The sequence below is a fragment of the Solanum dulcamara genome, chromosome 10, assembly GCF_947179165.1.
Source record: "Solanum dulcamara chromosome 10, daSolDulc1.2, whole genome shotgun sequence".
In the NCBI taxonomy this organism is placed as follows: domain Eukaryota; kingdom Viridiplantae; phylum Streptophyta; class Magnoliopsida; order Solanales; family Solanaceae; genus Solanum; species Solanum dulcamara.
The window spans coordinates 17,393,502-17,413,041 of NC_077246.1; the positions used below are offsets into that span (position 1 = coordinate 17,393,502).

A 19,540-nucleotide genomic window follows, 5' to 3' on the forward strand; every position below is an offset into this window, starting at 1 on the left:
CCTTGTATAAATACCAATATAGCTTTATATTGCTATTCTGATAATCTTTTGTATAAGATCTAACGTGGGATAACTTATACGATAATTACATTAATGGGGATAAAATACCTAAAAGAACAAAACAACTTTGAAATCATCTTTCTATTTTTTATTTACATTATTAGGTTAATAGTAAAATTTTCATATGATATTATACATCATATATTCTATTTTAATTCATTGAAATAAATATTTTCCAAATTAGAAGAAGCATAGACACTAAGTAAACTAGTGAATATTAATCCTCGTATTACAATGTGCTTTATAACTTTGTGGATGAATCAATGATTACTTACCTTTGCATTGTTTATGAGTTCTCCTTAGTAGGACCTAAACATAGAAATTTCTTTTCTCAGAAAATATGTTAGATGCATATGCAACAAAGTAAACCAAGTTTATTACTCAAATATTATGGAAAATTAAAGGGAACGCATAAGGGAAATGACATTCTCCACCCAATTCATTTATGTATACATATCAAAATCTCAAATCCCGCTCTTCACATAGAAAAATGGGCTCTTAATATTACATTGCAAGAAATAAAACTAGCATATTACTTAAGGTGGACTGTTGGGAATTTGACTCAAAATAGAGTGTTCAGGTTTGTGATCACACTCATAATCAAGATGAACAAATGCACGCTCAACTTCTGAAAGTTCTTCAATCTTGATTTGAAGTGACTCTCCAATGACATGAGCTTTTTTCAGTGGCAAGTCTTCCGGGAGCTCTATGTCAACCTGTTTGCATAATAGACACTTCGTCAAATACCATATTATACAACAACTTTTGTCCAATCTTCTAAATTTATATTGTATAAATCAATTAATTCTAGAGCATGTCTGGCATAACCTAAAGTAGTTGATAAGCACTGAAGGATTTCAACTGAATCCTTTTTATTGGACTATGAAAAGGGGGCACAAATAAAGGGATGTTTTCATCGTAGTTTCAAATGTAGTTCAAAATTTTCTTTAGGTCGAGGCTAAGTATTTTAGAATCTCCTTTTGTAATGACCCCGCAAAGTCATTTTGTTCTTTTGGACTCATTTTCCTTGTTTGAAACTTTTCTTAGCTTCATTATATTATTTATTACTTGTGAGAATAAATTTCATGATTATCTAGGCATTTAGATGTGTTCAGAGGAAGATTATCACTTTTGGAAGTAGAGAAGTTGAAAAGTTAGTTCAAAGTCAACATTCTAGAATAATGAGAGCAAATTCAACTTTCAACAGTTTTGTTGGGTCCAAAACATGATTTTTAACTTTGTTGGATGGATGGAATGAGTCTCGAGGTGTTTTTGAGTGATTTGAGACTTTGGTTGGAATTTTGAATTTATAGAAAGTTACGTTTCATCACGTTAATTTTTTTCATTAAGACCATTGATGGTTGATTTGATAAGCGATTTGCACTATGGTGTGTGTTGGGGGGATCTCGATTGAGTTTTGGGTGCTTGTTTGAATATTGGTGTTTTCATATCATTGAGCTATTTTGATACCACCTGATTCAAATATGCCTCAAATGGTGTTTTCATTAAATCATTTGATATGTATTATGATCTTGGAACTATAGCAAAAAGAAGCATGCATTTCGAGTTCATATGAGAATGTTATGATAATTTTGATGTAAAGTATTATTGTTGTATCTGGTTCTCACAATTGTGAACTTTTCTCGCAATTGCAAGGTTGTTGCAAATGCAAAGGTCCTTAAGTATAAATATGAATAGATTTTAGGGTTTTCATATTTTCAATATTTGGGAGCTAGGAAGCTTCGATTGAGGTAATTTTCAATATGTTCTTCTCATATGTTCCTGTAATGATCCAGAAGGTCATTTTTGAAATGTATTTAAAATTATCATTTTATCCCTCTCGTTAGTTTCCCCCGAGTAATTTCTGATCAGTCGATGAAGTTAGTTTGAGAATTTTTAACTATTTGTTTAACTATAGTTAATTAATTGATAGGTAATTTTTAGATAATTTATTTATTTATAATAATGGGTCAAAGTGTCATGACCCACCACTTGATCATCTCTAAGGAGGAAGAATCTAGAGTAATCGAGAGGTTATAAAAGACTCTAGAATGTTCAAAAGAGTTCTTGAAAGACTTAGAATACTCTAGGTGTGTAGAGAACTCTAGAAGAGGGACTTCTTTGTAAATATCGAGGGATTTGTATAATAATTATTACTTTTTCACTTAAGCCCCTAGTGAGTAGTGTAAATAGGAGGGGTCATTTATTTGTACAACCATTAAGAAAAAGAGCAATCTTAGAAGCAATATAAAAGCCTTATTTAAAGCTCTCTCTTGTATCTTTCTACAATCTAGCATTCCCTTGATGATCTAGTTTTGATAGGCTTACTTGAGCTTACAATATCATGAAAGATTTGTGAATAAGTTGTTGAGTGCCGTAAAAAATTCTTAGTTAAAGTCTAAATCTGTGATAAATTGGTATCAGATTAAAGGTTGATAAAGGAGAATGGAAAGCGAGGGAGACATCAACGCTACTAATGCCGCCAACATCTAGTTAGATGGTGGAAAGAAACACCGTAGGGGAAGGAAGAACCTTAAGAAGAATGAGAAGATATTGTTCGACCCTACACCAAGCGAGGCTCTAATATCTTACTAACCTTTGGCCACTGGGGTAAGTGACGACGAATGAGGGGAACAACACGTGGACATCAAACCAGAATAGAGTAGATTACAATGGTGTACTCCACAAGGCAGATCGTGGAGATTTTAGAAAAGTGCTAACAAAATGTCGATGGAAAGTTCAAGACTCTTGAGGATTTCACCCTTAAGGAGAAAGAAATATCTAGAAGGAGTTGGAAGGGCGTAAAGTTGCGTAGTACAAGATAAAGGAGACTATAACTTCATTGGAGTGTCGGCTCATGGAAGCACTAAGCACAATTGAGACCATGAAAGCCAAGATTAAAGCACTCAAGGGAGACACTAAAGCCAGAGGATCCGCGATGTCCAGCAAGAATAAGGAAGCCAAGATTGAGGCTCCCAAGCCATCGGTCCTTAAAGGCGGTTGTGATGCAAAAGAGGTGGAGAACTTTCTTTGGCACTTAGAGAACTGCTTCAACTGTAACAAAGTGAAGAGTGATGAGAACACGATTAATACGGTCGTGCTATACCTCTCGGATAAGTCTATGTTATGGTGGAAGCAAGAGTTAGAGATAGAGAAGGGGCTTTGTACCATCAATACATGGGAGAAATTCTAAGACGAATTCAAAAAGGCCTTATTCCCCAACAATGTCATCTATGAGGCAAAGCCAAATTTATGGAGCTGAAGCAGATAGGCAGCATAAGGGCACACGTGAAGGAGTTTACTACTCTTATGCTTTAGATTGCCAACCTTATAAATTAAGACATATTGTTCCATTTCATGGATGGTCAAAACATTGGGACAAAACGGAGTTGGAACACCGATAAGTTAGCACCATCAATGAAACCATCACGTAAGATGAAGCCTTGAAGGACTTTAGTATGAAAAGAATGACAAAGGCAAAAAAAAGGAAGAAATGTATAGTCATGCTAAAGGTGGAAGAGGTTGCGGAAAGGGAAAGGAGCTAAAGCCACATCCTAAGAGTCATGAAACTAACAAGACCTTTAATAAGAAGTTTGGACACTATGGCTACACCAAAAAGAAGCAGAAAACCATGAAGGGAAGCGTCTGCTACATATGTGGTGATCCTCACAGCTTTACAAGGTGCCCCTAAATGAAAAAGCTCTGCCAACTGCGAGAACGAAAGGATAAAGAGGTGCAAGAACAAGGGCAAGGTTCAGGTAAAACACAGTTGGGCATGATCGGGCTATTCAGAGCTATCATGAAGTGAGCAGAGAAGTTGGAAGACTACTCCACGCAATATGTGGAAATTTCCATCAATGGTCTGCCAGCCCATGCTATGGTCGACTTCAGTGTAGAAGCCAATATCATGACCAAGTCAGAAGAAACAAAGTTAGGGTTGATTTATAGCCCAAGCAAGACCCGTCTGAAGACGGTTAATGCACCACTGACTATTGTGTGTGGAGTCTCTTAAAGAGTAGACATCACACTGGGCAAGTGGAAAGGTAAGACCAAATTCACTATCACTCTCTTAGATATCTTTGATATAATCCTTGGGAAGGAGTTCTTCCAAAGATTCCACACGATGATCAATCCCTACCTACAATAACTCCTAGTAATGGAGAAAGATGGATCTTGCATGGTTCCCTAGTGAAGGTGCCAAAGATGGAGACACAAGCCCATCTATCATCCATGCAACTTGTGAAGGTCCTAAAAAAGGGGGAACTGACATTAATAGCCACCATTGCAATATTGGATGAAGACAATGGTTCTAAAGAGGCATTTCCACCTTAAATAGAAAAAGTTCTTGAAGAAAATAAGAACATGATGCTAGAAGAGTTGTCGAGACACCTACCTCCGAGGCATGAGGTAGACAATAAGATTGAGCTAGAACCCATAGCCAGAAAGCCCGCATACCCTTCATACTGCAGAAATCCACTCAAGTTAGATGTGCTAAGGAAGAAGTTGAAAGGGCTACTCGAAGCCGGTCACATCCATCGACCAAAGTACCATATGGAGCGCTGATCTTTTTCCAAAAGAAGGATAGATTGCTATGCCTATGCATAGACCACTGGGTACTCAAAAAGGTAACACAAAGAACAAGTATCCCATCTCACTTATTTATGACTTGTTCGAGAGACTTGGACAAGCCAAATACTTCACCAAGGTTGATCTGAGGAAGGAATGCTACCAAGTATGCATAGCAGAAGGGGATAAGCCAAAGATAATGTGTGTAATGAGATATGGGGATTATGAGGGGTTGGGGATGCCATTCATCTTAACCAATGCCCCCACTACTTTTTTCACACTAACGAACAAAATCTTCTACCCCTACTTAGATTGATTTATGGTAGTATACTTAGATAGTAGATTCATCTATAGAAGCACCATTGAGGAGTATGTGGAGCATTTGAAGAAGGTGTTCCAAGTTCTACGAGAAAATGATCTCTATATCAATCGAGAGAAGTGTGAGTTTTCCCAGCATAGGGTGCACTCCTTGGGATACATCATCAGTCAAGGAAAATTATGGATGGATGAGCAAAGGTTTGGGCTATAAAAGAGTGGGAGTCACCCTTGAAGATAACCAACTTAGATCTTTCCTTAGAAGTTCTAACTATTATTCCAGATTCATAAGTCACTATTCCACCAAAGTTGCCCCACTAACCAAATGATTAAAGAATAATAAGTTGTGGGTTTGGAAAGGGCATTGTAAGAAGACATTTGAATACCTCAAGGCCGCTATAATGGAGGAACTAGTCCTTGCATTGTCCGACATATCTAATATGTTTGAGGTACATACGGATGCTTCAGTCTTTTCCATTGGGGGAGCATTGATGAAAGACAAACACCCTATTGCATTTGAGAGCTATAAACTAAACTAGACAGACTGGTAAAACATAGTTCAAGAAAAAGAGTTAACAACCATTGTCCAATACCTGTGAACATGGAGACATTATGTAACACCCCTCAAAATATTTTGCTAAGATTCGAATATTTATTCACATGAGTATAGACTCGGATCGGAGGACTTGTAATTTTACATATGAGTTAGGATAAATTCCTAAGTAATTAAAGTGTGTTAGATGTGTTTAGGGGTCATAAGGGATCTCTAACACCAAGTCGAGTCCAAAGAACTCCAATCGATTAAGTTTTCGGGTGAGTTAGTATTAGGGTCAACTTCAAACGAGTATATCTCCTAGAATATAATGAAATGGTGGACCACTACCTACTAAATTAAAGGTCATTGAGTCTTCTTTCCAACGCTACGAAGAAGGTAATTTTTGGAGTTCGGAGTCAAAAGATATGACAATCCTAAGACAAACTAGCATGATAGAAATTTTAGGCCTGGGCTGCAACTGCTGGGGATCTGGGCTTGGCGCCGTAGTGGCGCGATGCGCCACTATTTTGCCAGGAACACGCCTCAGTAGTTTGGCCCCTAGCGCGGCGTGCCACTACGAGGTGTGCAGGGTTTTTCAAGCCAAATTCCAGAACCCAGAAAATATGGCCTTGGCGCTGTAAGGGTGCGATGCGCCACTATCGCGCCAAGAATGTGCCTCAGTAGTTTGGTCCTTGGCGTAGCCCGCCACTAATCGATGTGCAGGTTTTTAGGTGTAATCGACTTGGCGCCGCAATGGCATGATGCGCCACTATCGTGCCAGGAACGTTTTCAGCCTATTTTTCAGAATTTTGGAGAAAGGGCAATTTAGGAATTTATCCCAAATTATATATGTATCATCCTTGAACATTTTGGGGACATATTTTCAGTCCCTCTCTCTCTCTCTAGAAAAGCCCTAGAAAGATCCTCTCTCTTCCTCTTCTTCTTCTCCAAGTCCTTCTTTAACAAAGAATTGTTCTAAGAGCTTCAAGATTCGAGTTCTCTATTGAAGACCCAACCACAAGGTTTTCTTCAAGTCTTCACTAAGGTATGTAAGGCTAACCTAAAATATGGATTTAGTTCTTCCATATGCCCATAGATGTGTTGGATAGGAGTTGTGAAAGAGTTGAACCTTCTAAGAAGGTTTTTCTTGAAAATTTTCCTAAACTATAGAATGTTTTTAGCTACTATTGGTTGATTGATGTTTTAATGACTTGAGTTACTGAATAGTTATCTTTCATAATTATTGACTACAAATGTATCTTTGTATATAGATTTCTAGATGTTGACGATATTCTTGAGTTGAGTTTTATTGAGATTATGGATTCATATTTCATTCACATGAACCCAAGATGAGATTTTTTTGGTGATAATTTTTCTTGAGTTGAGATGGATGGTTTTGTGTATATGTGTATTGATTGGAATGAAAAGAATGAATTGGATAGTTAAGAATGTCCTTTTGCTTCCATAAATTCAACATATGACTAAAATAAGGATTTTGGAGTAGATGTTTGACGATTGATGTGATGATGATATTTGATAATGATATGATGATAATGTTTGATGATGATGATGATGTGATGATGATGTTTGATGATGATGTGAATAATGGTATTTGACGATGATGTGAATGTAGAGGTTATGTTGATGAGGATGTTGTATGATGAAGTGGATTGGAGTCTAATGTGATTTTGTGGTATGTGATGTGCAAATTTGAGTTGATTGGAGTCATAGGAATATTTTGAAAATAAATGATCTTTTGAGGAGGAGATTTAAATAAATTATTTGTGAACCTTTTTGCATAAACTATTTACACACTAATTTGAGTCTAAAAAATTATTAGTTTCATCTTTGATTTAGAAAGGAGTTTAAGTATGAGTTGAGTATGAGGAGCCTTTAAATGATTTGAGTATTTTTACATTAAGGTATCTATTTTGAGTTTGAGTTGAGGAGTTAGAATTATATTTTAAATGTACATAATATTTTCTACATCCATTGAGTTGAGATGGTATCAAATTTGAAGAAAAGAGTTTGATGATTGAGATGAGTCGATTTGAAAAAAGTCTAATGAGACTTGCCATTATGACTCGATTGAGTTGAATTGAGGATAGAGTTGATGAGTCGGCAAGGTTCTAAATGAAACTAGCTGTGAGGGCTTGTTTGAGATGATTGGATGGAGTCTTATGAGTATGGAGTCATGGGAGGAGTATCGAGCACCGAAGCGAGTGAGAGTATAGTCCATACTCGAACCCAAAAAACTACGCCACCAACGTAGGCAGGGATGGAACCGTTAAAGTCGGATGCTTCCCATGGGATTGAACCGTTAAAGTCGGATGTTTCCTATTTTATTGTCCTGAAATGATAGGACTTGACTAATTGATGGAATCCATAATTAGGGAGACGTTTATGCCATGGCAAGGTATGGACGGACGTGACAATAACTTCTGATTGTTGTACTATCACTGGCTCATAAGTAATGGTTGTCGGATAAGAGAAACTCTCATTTAGGTTTTGATAGTACTCTGAGTTAGTTGAGTTGAGTGGCATGTGATTTGGTCCCGTCTAAACTATTTCTTGTTAGACTTAGGACACTTGAGTGAGTTGTTACTTATTTATTGAGTTGAGTCCTTTGAGTTAATTATTGATTTGAGGGTATATGGTCGGATTGGGTTAGACGAGTTATGATTGGATTATACATGATTTGGATGGATATGTGAATTGATTGGATTAGATGATATGTGATTGACTTCGAGTTAACATTATATGATTGAATTGGATTGAGTGATTTAATTGCACTGTATTGTACATGATTGGATTGGATTGTATGGTATATGATTGGTCTTTGTCTAAAAATGTTTTCTTACTTTAGACTTATGACGCCTTATTTGAGTCTCTCTTATCTTTTCGATTTGAGATATTTGGACTGATGATATTCTTCCTTGAGGTATGTTTCATTCTGCCATATTACATACTCGTACATTCCACATACTAAAGTCCATTTGGACCTGCATCATTTCATGATGCAGAGACAGGTTTAAGAGATCATCAATAGGAGCATCATTAAGGATCTATTCACATTTAGCGTATTGGTGAGTCCTCTCCTACATTCGGAGGACACCGCTTATGTTATTTTTGCGTCGATTTAGCCCTTTTCATTTGATTTAAGGTAGCCATGAACATGTCATTAGCACCGATTAGATAGTAGTGATAGAGGCTTCATAGACTAGATAGTGAAGGGTCGATTGAGAATTTCTTTCCTTAAATTATTCTTGTCAAACTATTTTTAATGACAAATATTAGAGTTGATTTGTTGGCCCATGGCCTTTATCCTTTGAGTTAGATTGATGTTTTGAGTTGCCCACCGAATATTCTCTTTATTTTAAGTCTTCCGCTGATTGAATGGATGAACGAATGTCTGATCAGGCTATGTGGTTCACTTGGGAGCCAGAAATGGTTCCTGAGTGCCGGTTACATCTAGGGTACCCTCTCGGGACGTGACACACTATCTACTTAGCTCTAAAATAATGGTCAAGACCGACAATGTGGCTACAGACTACTTCCAGTCATAAAAGAAGCTTACATCTAAACAAGCTAGATGGAAAGACTTCGTAGCCTAATTTGACTATGAGTTGGAGTACAAGCCAGTCAAGGACAATGTTATGGATGATGCCTTGAGTAGAAAGTCTGAGCTTTATGCCATCACCATAGTCCGATGTGACATTTAATAAACAATCAAGGATGGTATGTAACACGATACGGAAGCAAAAAGACTTATGAAGCTAGCCACACAAGGAAAGACGAGGCGCTTCTGAGTAGAGGATGAACTATTACTCACCCTCGAATGAAGGATCTATGTGCCCATGTTTTGAAGGATTAGGGGTAACTGAGGAATATCATTAGCAATAGAGACCCATACTTTAAAGGGAAATTCTGGAGAGAGTTCTTCGAGATTCTTGGCACAGAGTTGCACTTCTCTACTAGTTTCCACCCGTAGATAGATATCCAATAGAGTGAGTCAATGCCTTACTGGAGTGCTACTTGAGGCATTTTGTGAGCTCTCATCAGAAAGATTGGGCTAGGCTACTAGATATAGCCCAATTCTCATATAACTTATAGTAGAGCGAGGCCATCAAGAAGACACCAATAGAGTTATCCATAGGCCAATAACTATAAACTCAATATTTGCTACCGGCTGCATTTGAAGGTAAGAGTTTGGGGGCTTCTCATATGGACAAAGGATTTCAAGAACAACTTAATACTACTAAGTCCTACTTGGAAAAGGAAGCAAAGAAGATGATGAAATTTGTTGACCACAAGCATCGTCCCACAGACTACAAAGTAGGAGACATGGTTCTGGTAAAGTTCAATCCAAGGAAAGTCAAGGCTTTGCAAGGTGTACACCAAAACTTAGTACAAAAGTGTGAGGAACCATTCAAGATCATTTCCAAGGTAGGAAAGATCTCATACAAGTTAGAGTTACACCTTAGCTCAAGGTTCATGTCATCTTCCATGCCAGTTTCCTTAATCCATACCATGAAGACAAAGATGATCCTAGCCGAGGTCAATCGAGTCGGGTGCCAATTACAATCACTGACTCTTATGTTTGAGACATCAAGGACATTATTTACTATTAAGCCAAGAAAAAAAAGGGACAAAAGGCCACTACCATATTCCTTATCCACTGTAAGGGTCAATCTTCTGAGGAGGCCACATGGGAATGATATAAAGACTTGTGATAGTTTAAAGACAAAATTTAAGAGTTTTTGCAGCAGCAGTGCACCGTGGTCATTGCTTCATCAGGTGGGAGAGAGTTTCATGCCCCGTCACTTGATCATCTCTAAGAAAGAAGAATTTAGAGTCACGGAGAGGTTAATAAAAGACTCTAAAATGTCCAAAAGAGTTCTTAACAGACTTAGAATGCTCTAGGTGTGTAAAGAACTCTAGAATAGGGACTTCTTTATAAATATCGAGGAAATTGTATAGTAATTATTATTTGCACTTAATCCCCTAGTGAGTAGGTTAAATAGGAGGGGCTTTTTTTTTGTACAACCATCAAGAAAATCAAGAATTCTACCAAGCAATACAATCTAGCGTGAAAGAGTCTTTTGTGTCTTTCTTCAATCTAGCGTTCTCTCAATGATCTATTTTAAAAAGGCTTATTTGAGCTTATAAGATTGTGAAAGAGTTATGAATAAGTTGTTGACTGCCGAATGGAAGTCTTAGTTGAAGTCTAGGGCCGTGACACAAAGTCTGAAATTTATTTAATACCTACTCCATTTGGCACATATATAATAGAATAAGTCAGTGAAATTTAGTACTTTTAATTTATAGTTACTATTCAAAAAAATTGCCCTAGAATGTGACTTAGTGCAACATTGGTAATGAAGAGACAACCTTCTGGTAAGCAAATGTTAGTTTAGCATCAATTTCGTCTGCATACATTGATATTTGATAGATGCTTTCATAAATTATGTAATAAATTATGTTGGATAAGGAAATTGAAGTGCAAAGCCGACCATACTATAGGAATTTTTTATTTGGAGTTTTGGGGGGACAAGATTTTAATTTTACACTATTAACTAAAGGATTGGGGAATTACTTGAGGATTAATAATTAGCTAATTACTGGACAATGATTGTAGAATGATTTTGATTTCATTAGTTAGTTTTTGGGTCATGTGTTGTAGTGTTTTTAACTTGGAAAATAGAATTTTGGGTGACGGTTCTTCATGTGATGTCGGCCACATGATTGCCGTTATGAGTAAAATTTTATAGATTAAATAAATTGAAGATTGGATTTAGATTTCATATAGTTTTTAGTAGTTAAGGATGCTGATTTTCGCCTCTAAATTTGGTCCCCACTTTATGATTCAAGCTTGGTATATTAATTGACATCAAGATTAGGAACGTGATTATAGATTTGGATGAGTTTTTGAGTCTAGGCTATACATATAGTAATATGGGTTTCTATTGACTTAATTGCTTACGAACATTGTACATTTGAATAGATTGCATTAATTTGGATACCTAACAAAAGTAAAGAGCTAAGTCCTAGAGTTATTATTTGATTATTTGAGGCAAGTGAATTTCTCGATCCTTGTTAAGAGTATAGAATCTCGTATTTTCTTGAAGCATGTGTTGGTTAGTAATGGGACTTGGTTATGGGCTAACTTGTTCATATTGAATAATCCTAACAAAAACAATAACAACAACCTAGTGAAATCCCACAACATGGGATCTGGGGAGGGTAAAGTTTACGCAGACCTTACTCCTAACAAGGTAAGACGGCTATTTCCGAGAGACCCTTAGCTCAAAAGAACCAGGAGGTTATGGGTTCAAGCCTCAGAAACAGGCTCTGGCAGAAATGCAAGGTAAAGCTGCGTACAATAAACCCTTGTGGTCGGGCCCTTCCCCGAAGCCTTGCATAGCAGGAGCTTTAGTGCACCGGGCTGCCTTTCATATTGAATAATCCTAATCATGAAAAATTGATAATAAAAGGCAACTTTATTATATATTGATGTGTGATATGTTGAGAGTGATTTGAAAGGTTTATTGATTTATTGTTGATGACCTATCACGATTGTGTTGTTATGAATAGTACATTATTATGGAAATAGTCATCTCCTCATTATTTGTGTGAACATGCCTATTTGATTGGTTTTGAGACAAGGTTGTGATAATTATTATGTGAATTAAGGAAGAATAAGAATTAAAGAGGACGTACCATATCAAGGGATGTGTCACGCACTGTGATGGTTATATTTATTCAGGAATCATGTCGTATGTTGTGATGGATGCATGGACTGATAAGTCACCCATAGGTCCCAGACTAAAAGACAATAAGTGTGTATCGCTAGGTCAAACATGCATCACTATACTTGGCATTTACTTTCATCGCATTGCATATCTTTATCATTTGTGAGTGCCTTTTTATGGAATTTGTAATTGATAAACTTGATCCCATGTGTTGCTGATCGGTAATTGTTGGAGTGTAGTTATTGAGCTATGTGCAATATAAATTGTGAACTACTAGGTTTGACTTGTTTTATGTAGGTTGTAGTTGTGGAGGTTCAGTTGGGTTGTGAAGAGTACCTATATTCTATATTGTTTGACATTGTGTTTAGGAGTTCGCTTGCTGAGTACCATGTTATTTGGTACTCATCTCTTGCTTCTATATTTGTGTAGGTTATGAGCCCGGATCTTAGTGATACTCTATCTTCTCTCCTTGTCTGAGGCTTTCTGTGAAAATTGGTGAGGTAGTTGTTTGCCATCTCAGCGGATCCTCTTTCTTCTATTTATGATCTTGTTCTACTTTTGAGACAATATCATTTGAGACATGTGTTTTTATTTCAAATCTATTGTAATACCTTAGATGATTATGCATGTGAAAACCAGTTTTTGGGGTTTAATTAAGTTGATTATGCTATCTGCGTTATTCTATAGTGTTAAATATTCATTCTTATTTTACTTCCGCATGTTATTGTTGCATTTGGATTTTTGGCTGACTTGTCTAGTGAGATAAGACGAGTGCCATCACTTCTATTTTTGGGTAGTGACAAATTCTATTAAATCTCAGGTTAATAGGTCTCATATTTATACAAGCTGAGTCTAAGTAGAGTCTCATGGATCGGTATGAAGACATTTGTACTTATCTTTGAGAGGCTATGAATTTTTTTTGAAACTTTGTTTGGTTCATTACTTCTCATCGTGAGTGGTTAAATTAGTTAATGCTGAGTTTCTATATGTTATTTTGACATATGGTGAGGACTAGAGCTACTAGTAGTGGTGGTAAAAGGGAGGCAGCTCTTGAAGTAGAAATTGAGGCCTCAACTAGTGATAGGGGTAGACCCCATGCTAGAGGTCGTGCCCATGGTGCGACACCAATAAGAGGTCATGGCAGTGAAGTCTCTCCAAAGACTTAGATTAATGTTTGAGAGGACTAGGTTCCTCCAGAGCACGTAGCCATAGCTTTTCTTGAGAATACCTTATTGAGGGTGTTAAGTGTGCTCAAGAGATCTACTCAAGGTAGTGGTGCGACTGGCACACAACAGGGCTTTTAGACTAGAGTGGGGGCTCAAAACCTAGAGCAACAACAAGTCCTAGTTTCTCAGGATCAGGTGGGTCAACCACTAGTGGGTCTTATGTTAGGGGTGACCTTGTACCAATAGTTTGGGGTCAGGGTGCACCTTTGGTTATTCTAACAAAGATGATCAATGCATGTATGAGAGATTTAAGAAGATAGACCCACCCTAATTTTAGGATAGGAGAAGCGAGGATGTTCATGAGTTTTTGACCACATGCTGAGAGTTGCTCCAGCTTTTTGGGCCAATGAGAGAGCGGTGGAGAGTTTATTCAGGGTCTTTGCTTGTTGGATACATTTTCTAGTGCCTTTCATGAATGCTTCATCCTATGGAGAATGAGAGAATAGAGTAGCTTGAGGTTCGAGAGTTTGATAAAGGACATCATATCCATTATTGAGTATGAGGTTGTCTAGGCATGCTTTGTCCATTAATTTAGATGAGCTAGAGAGGATCTATAGATTTGTAAGGGTTTGACTTTCTCTATTAGATCGATTGTGTTTAGGGAATCTCGAGAGGGGGCTTCCTTTAAGTCCATTGTGAGTGCCGCCAATGAGGTAGAGTTGATGGAGAGAGAGGGTTTGGAGACCCCAAGAGGCATACATCAGGTCAATTTTCTTATGCCTCATCTGGAAGTAAGAAGATCATTGAGAGAGAGTGGTTCCTTCTAGCATCGAGGACACATTCATGCAAATATATCAATAACAGAGGGTGGTCAGATACATCATGGATCTTATAGTGTAGGTTAGGTCTTTTATAATTCACAACAGTGACCTATGGGACAGGGCAGTTATAGTGGTTCTTCAAGATCAACACAACAATCCTCGAGTCAAAGGTTTTGCTTTAGTTGTGGAGATCCCAATCATATGATATGAATGTGTCCTTTATAAAGGGGTTGGGTAGGACCCAAACTAGTCCTTCAGTACATACTATATCACCCACACCACAAGCCAAAGCTCGAGGCAGAGTTCAGTCCGGTAGAGGCGGTAGAGCTTTTGTAGAGATACTTTAGCTCAGTAGAGTGGGGGTAGAGGTAATACCCAAAATGGAGGAGACAGAGGTGGGCCTTTTTATGCTTACCCAAGGTAGAGATGTTCGATGCAGTTATTGCATGGATTGTCCCAGTATGATATCGATATGTGTTTGTATAATTTGATTTGGGTCTATCTTTTCTTATGTTTCTGTCTCTTTTATTGTTGTATTTGATATGATGTATAATAGCATGCCTGGTCCTATTCATATGCCTTAGTGATGGATAGCGTGTATCGATATTGCCTTATTTCTTTGGTGGGGTATGAGAGTTGGGTAGACTTGATTATTTTGGGGATGGTAGAATTTTATGTTATTTTGGGTATGGATTGTCTTTCTCCTCATCATACTATTATTGATTGTAATACTAAGACTGTGACCTTAGTGATGTCTAGTGTTTCGAGGGTTGAGTGGAAGGATGTTAGTAGTTCATACCCTAGCAAGTTTATCACCTTCATCGGTGCTCAGAGATTAATGGATAGAGGGTTTTTGTCTTACTTAGCCTTCGTCTGGGGAAATAGTGTTGCACCACCTCTAATGGATTTTAGAAGTTTCCAGGTGTGTTTCAAATTAATTTTCCAAGTGTTCCTCCCGATACAGATATTGATTTGGCTATCAATTTGGAGGCGAGCACTAAGCCTATTTATATTCCTTCTTACCATATGCCTCCATGTAAGTTGAAGGATTGGTTGAGTAAGGGGTTTATTCTCCCTAGTGTGTCATATTAGGGTACCCTGGTATTGGTTGTGAAGAAGAAGGATAAGAGTATGAGGATGTGCATATACTACAAGCAGTTGAAGAAAGTAACAATGAAGAAAAAGTATCCTCTTTCATGTATTAATGAGTTATTTGATCAGCTTAAAGGAGCATCATTATTCTCTAAGATTGATTTGAAGTCCAGTACCATTAGTTGAGGATTAGGGAATCAGATATCCCTAAGACAACCTTTTAGACTCGGTATGGACATTATGAATTCCTAGTGATGTCCTTTGGGTTGACTAATGCCCATCCAACATTCATAAAGTTGATGAATAGGGTCTTTTGACCTTACATAGAGTCATTTATTATTGTATTCATTGATCATATTTTTTTATACTTTAGGACTAAGGAAGATCATGTTCGACACTTGGGGATTGTACTTCAGAGGTTGAGGGAAAAGAAGTTGTATGCCAAGCTGTCAAAGTGTGTGTTATTGCTTAACTCTATGGTATTATTGAGACACGTGGTATCCAAGGAGGTTATTAGACTAGATCCATCAAAGATTCAGGTAGTGAGAGGTTGGACGCAACCTACTTACCTTACAGTAGATTCTAAGTTTTGTGGATTGGTAGGCTATTAGCGAAAATTTGTTTAGAGTTTCTCTACTATTGCAGCTTCATTGACAAAATTGACTTGAAAGATTATGGGTTTTCAGTTGTCTGATGAGTGTGAGGAGTGAATTCAAAAGCTCAAGACTTTGTTGTCTTCGGTTTTTGTGTGAACTCTACTTGATGAGGGTATGGACTTTACAGTGTATTGTGATTCTTCAAGAGTCAATTTTAGTGGTGTCTTGATACATAAGGGAAAGGTGAAGGTGATTACTTATGCTTTTAGGCAATTAAAGATGCTCAACAAGAACTATCCTACTCATGATTTGGAGTTAGCGGTCGTGCTCTTTGTGCTTAAGTTATGGCATCACTATTTGTATGGGGTGCATTGTGAGGTCTTCACTGGTCTTCACTGGTAATCAAAGTCTTTAGTACATCTTCAGTTAGAGGGATTAGAGCTTGAGCCAGCTTAGATGGCTTGAGTTGCTGAAGAATTATAACTTGACTATTCTATATCATCCAAGAAAGGAAAACATGGTGGTCGATGCTTTGAGTAGGAAGACTTCTAATATGAGGAGTCTTGTTATATTCAATGTTGATGAGATGTTCGGAGGTTAGCTATAACTCTTATTCGATTATAGATTTCAAAAGAGGGTAGTTGTATGGTTGCTTTGATTAAGGCCCAGTCTTCTTTACTTGAGCAGATTCATGAGCGGCAGGTTGATGATTAGAAGTTATGCCTTATTCGAGACAAAGTGTCAATGGGTGAAGACAAGGATATTTTTCTTAATTCTGATGGAGTGTTGAGGAATAGAGGTAGAAGTTATATGCCCAAGGTAGGCAAGTTGGTTAGATTGATTCTGGAGGAGGCTTACTATTCTCAATATTCTATCCATTCAGGAGTGCCCAAAATGTATCATGATCATAGTCAACATTGATGGTGGTGTGGTATAAAGAGGGATATTTCAAAGTTTGTTTCTAGGTGTTAACTTACCAAAACTTCAAGTGTGAGCATCAACAACCTGGAGGTGTGTCACAGAGGATGTCCATTCTTACTTAGAAGTGGGAAAGTATCACCATGGACTTCATCATGGGCTTTCCTACTACCGTAGATAGGTATGATTCTATTTGGGTAATTTTTGATAGGTTGACCAAGTCTTCCTATCCCAGATCAAGTGAAGTACAAAGTGGAGAAGTTAGATAGAATCTGTATCATTAGACAGTTTAACTAATGGGTTGCCTATTTCTATTATCTCTGACCGGGTTCATTATTCATTTCTCACTTCTGGAGGGCCCTACAGAATGGTTTGGGTACTCGATTAGATATGAGTATGACTTTTAACCCTTAGATAAATGGGCAGTTCGAGCCTACGATTCATGTATTGGAGGATATGCTCGAGCGTGTATGATTGACTTTGGTGCTCATTGGGATAAGAACTCGCCTTAGTAGAGTTTTCATGCAATATTAGTTTTCACTCCAGTATTCATATGGCCTTATTCATGGAGTTGTATCATAGGCGGTGTAGATCTCTGATTGGTTGGTTTGATTCAGTTGAAATGGACTCATTAGATAGAAACTTAGTTAGAAATGTCATGAAGCAAGTCTGTAGGATTCAAGGTAGATTGTTGACAACTCAAAGAAGACAGAAGAGTATGCATATAGGAGGGTTTGAGCCCAAGAATTTGTGGAAGGCGATCATTTTTGACTCGAAGTGTCACCCATGAAGGGTGTGATGCGGTTCAGACAGAAGAGAAAACTTAGCCCCGATTCATTGGCCCATTTGAGATGTTGGGAAGAGTTGGAGAGGTGGCCTATAATCTTTCCTTGCCACCTAGTTTGTCAGCTATACATCCTATTTTTTATGTTTCCATTCTTTGAAAGTATGCTCCAGATGAGTCTCATATGCTTTTATTTGCTTCAGTGGTGTTGGATCCAGACTTGTCATTTGAGGAGGAACCTGTAGCTTTTTTGGATAGGCAGGTTCGGAAGCTTAGAACGAAAAAGGTTTCTTTAGTGAAGGTATAGTAGACGCACCGTTCAGTTAGAGAGACGACTTGTGAGATTCAGTCCGCCATGGGTGTCAGATATCCTCAACTTTTCGAAGCTTCACGTACTTTCTTTTATGTTATATTCGTGGGCAAACATGGTTTTTAGTGGTGGATGATGTAATGACCTGGAAGGTCACTTTTAGAAATTTTCATAAAATTATCACTTTAACCCTTCCGATAGTTACCCTTGAGTCAATATTGATCATTCAGTCAAGTTGGTTTGGAATTTTTAACTATTCATTTAACTGTAGTCAATTAATTAACGGATAATTTTTAGCTAATCAATTTAGTTGATAATAATGGCAAAAGTGTGAAATTTATTCAATACCCTATACTATTTGATACATATATATTAGAATAAGTTAGTGAAATTTAGAACTTTTAATTTATAATTATTATTCAAAAAAATGTCCTAGAATGTGATTTCATGCGATATTCTGGTAGGAAAATCTCAGTTTAGCTTCAATTTTTCCTGCATACCTTGATATTTGATGGTTGATTACATCAATTATATATTAAATGTGGTTGGATAAGGAAATTGAAGTGCAAAACTAGAGGATTGTGGAATTATAATTTCTCATTATTAACTAGAGGATTGTGGAATTAATTGGGGATTAATGAATTGCTAATTAATGGACAATGATTGTAGGATGATTATGATGTCATTAGTTAGTTTTACGGTCATGCGTGGTAGAATTTTGAACTTGGAAAAATAGGATTTTGGGTGTCCATTTTTCGTGTGATGCCGGCCAAATGATTTCCATTACGAGTAAAGTTTGATAGATTAAATAAATTGACGATTGAGTTTAGATTTCATAAAGTGTTCAATAGTTAAAGATACTAATTTTTCCTCTAAATTTGGTTACCACTTTATGATTCAAGCTTGGCGTATTAATTGGCATCAAGATTAAGAACTTGAGTATAGATTTGAGTGAGTTTTGGGTCTAGGCTAGACATATAATAATATGGGTGTCTATGAACTTGTTTGCTTACGAATACTGTACATATGAATAGATTGCATTAATTTGGAATCTGAACAAAAGGGGAAAGCTCAAGTCCCAAAGTGATTGTCCAATTATTTGAGGTAAGTGAATTTTTTGACCCTTGTTAAGCTTATAAAATATCGTACTTTCTTGTTGTATGTGTTGGGGAGTAGTAAGACTTTGTGATGGGTTGAGTTATGCATATTTAATAACCATAATGATATAAGGGGTAATAAAAGGCAACTTGATTATATATTGTTGTGTAATGTGTTGAGAATGATTTGAGAGGTTTATTGATTCATTGTTGATGTCCTATCATGATTGTGTTGCTGTGATTGTGCATTATTATGAAAATCGGCATCTCCTAATTATTTGCTTGAACAAGCCTATTTGCATTGGTTATGAGAGAAGTTTGTGACAAGTGTTATGTGAATTGAGGAAGAATAAGAATTAAAGAGGATGTACCATTTGGAAAGATATGTCACGTGCCTTGACGATTAAAGTAATTTGAGGGTTGTTTCGTACCCCACGATGGATACATGGATTTATAAGTACCCATGAGTCTCGGATTGGGAGATAGTGGGTATGTATATCTAGTTCAAACATTCATCACTATACTTGA

General features: G+C 37.1%; 1 protein-coding gene across 1 annotated transcript in view; it reads right to left on the reverse strand.

Moving 5' to 3' along the window:
* Window positions 1-481: 481 nt before the first annotated feature.
* LOC129871066 (metal tolerance protein 4-like) overlaps window positions 482-19,540 on the reverse strand; it is a 57,474-nt gene continuing 38,415 nt past the window's right edge. Inside the window, exon 7 of the mRNA XM_055945931.1 lies at window positions 482-776. Within this exon, the coding sequence (XP_055801906.1) occupies window positions 597-776 (180 nt within the window). The 3' untranslated portion in view covers window positions 482-596. The remainder of the gene's footprint in view (window positions 777-19,540) is intronic.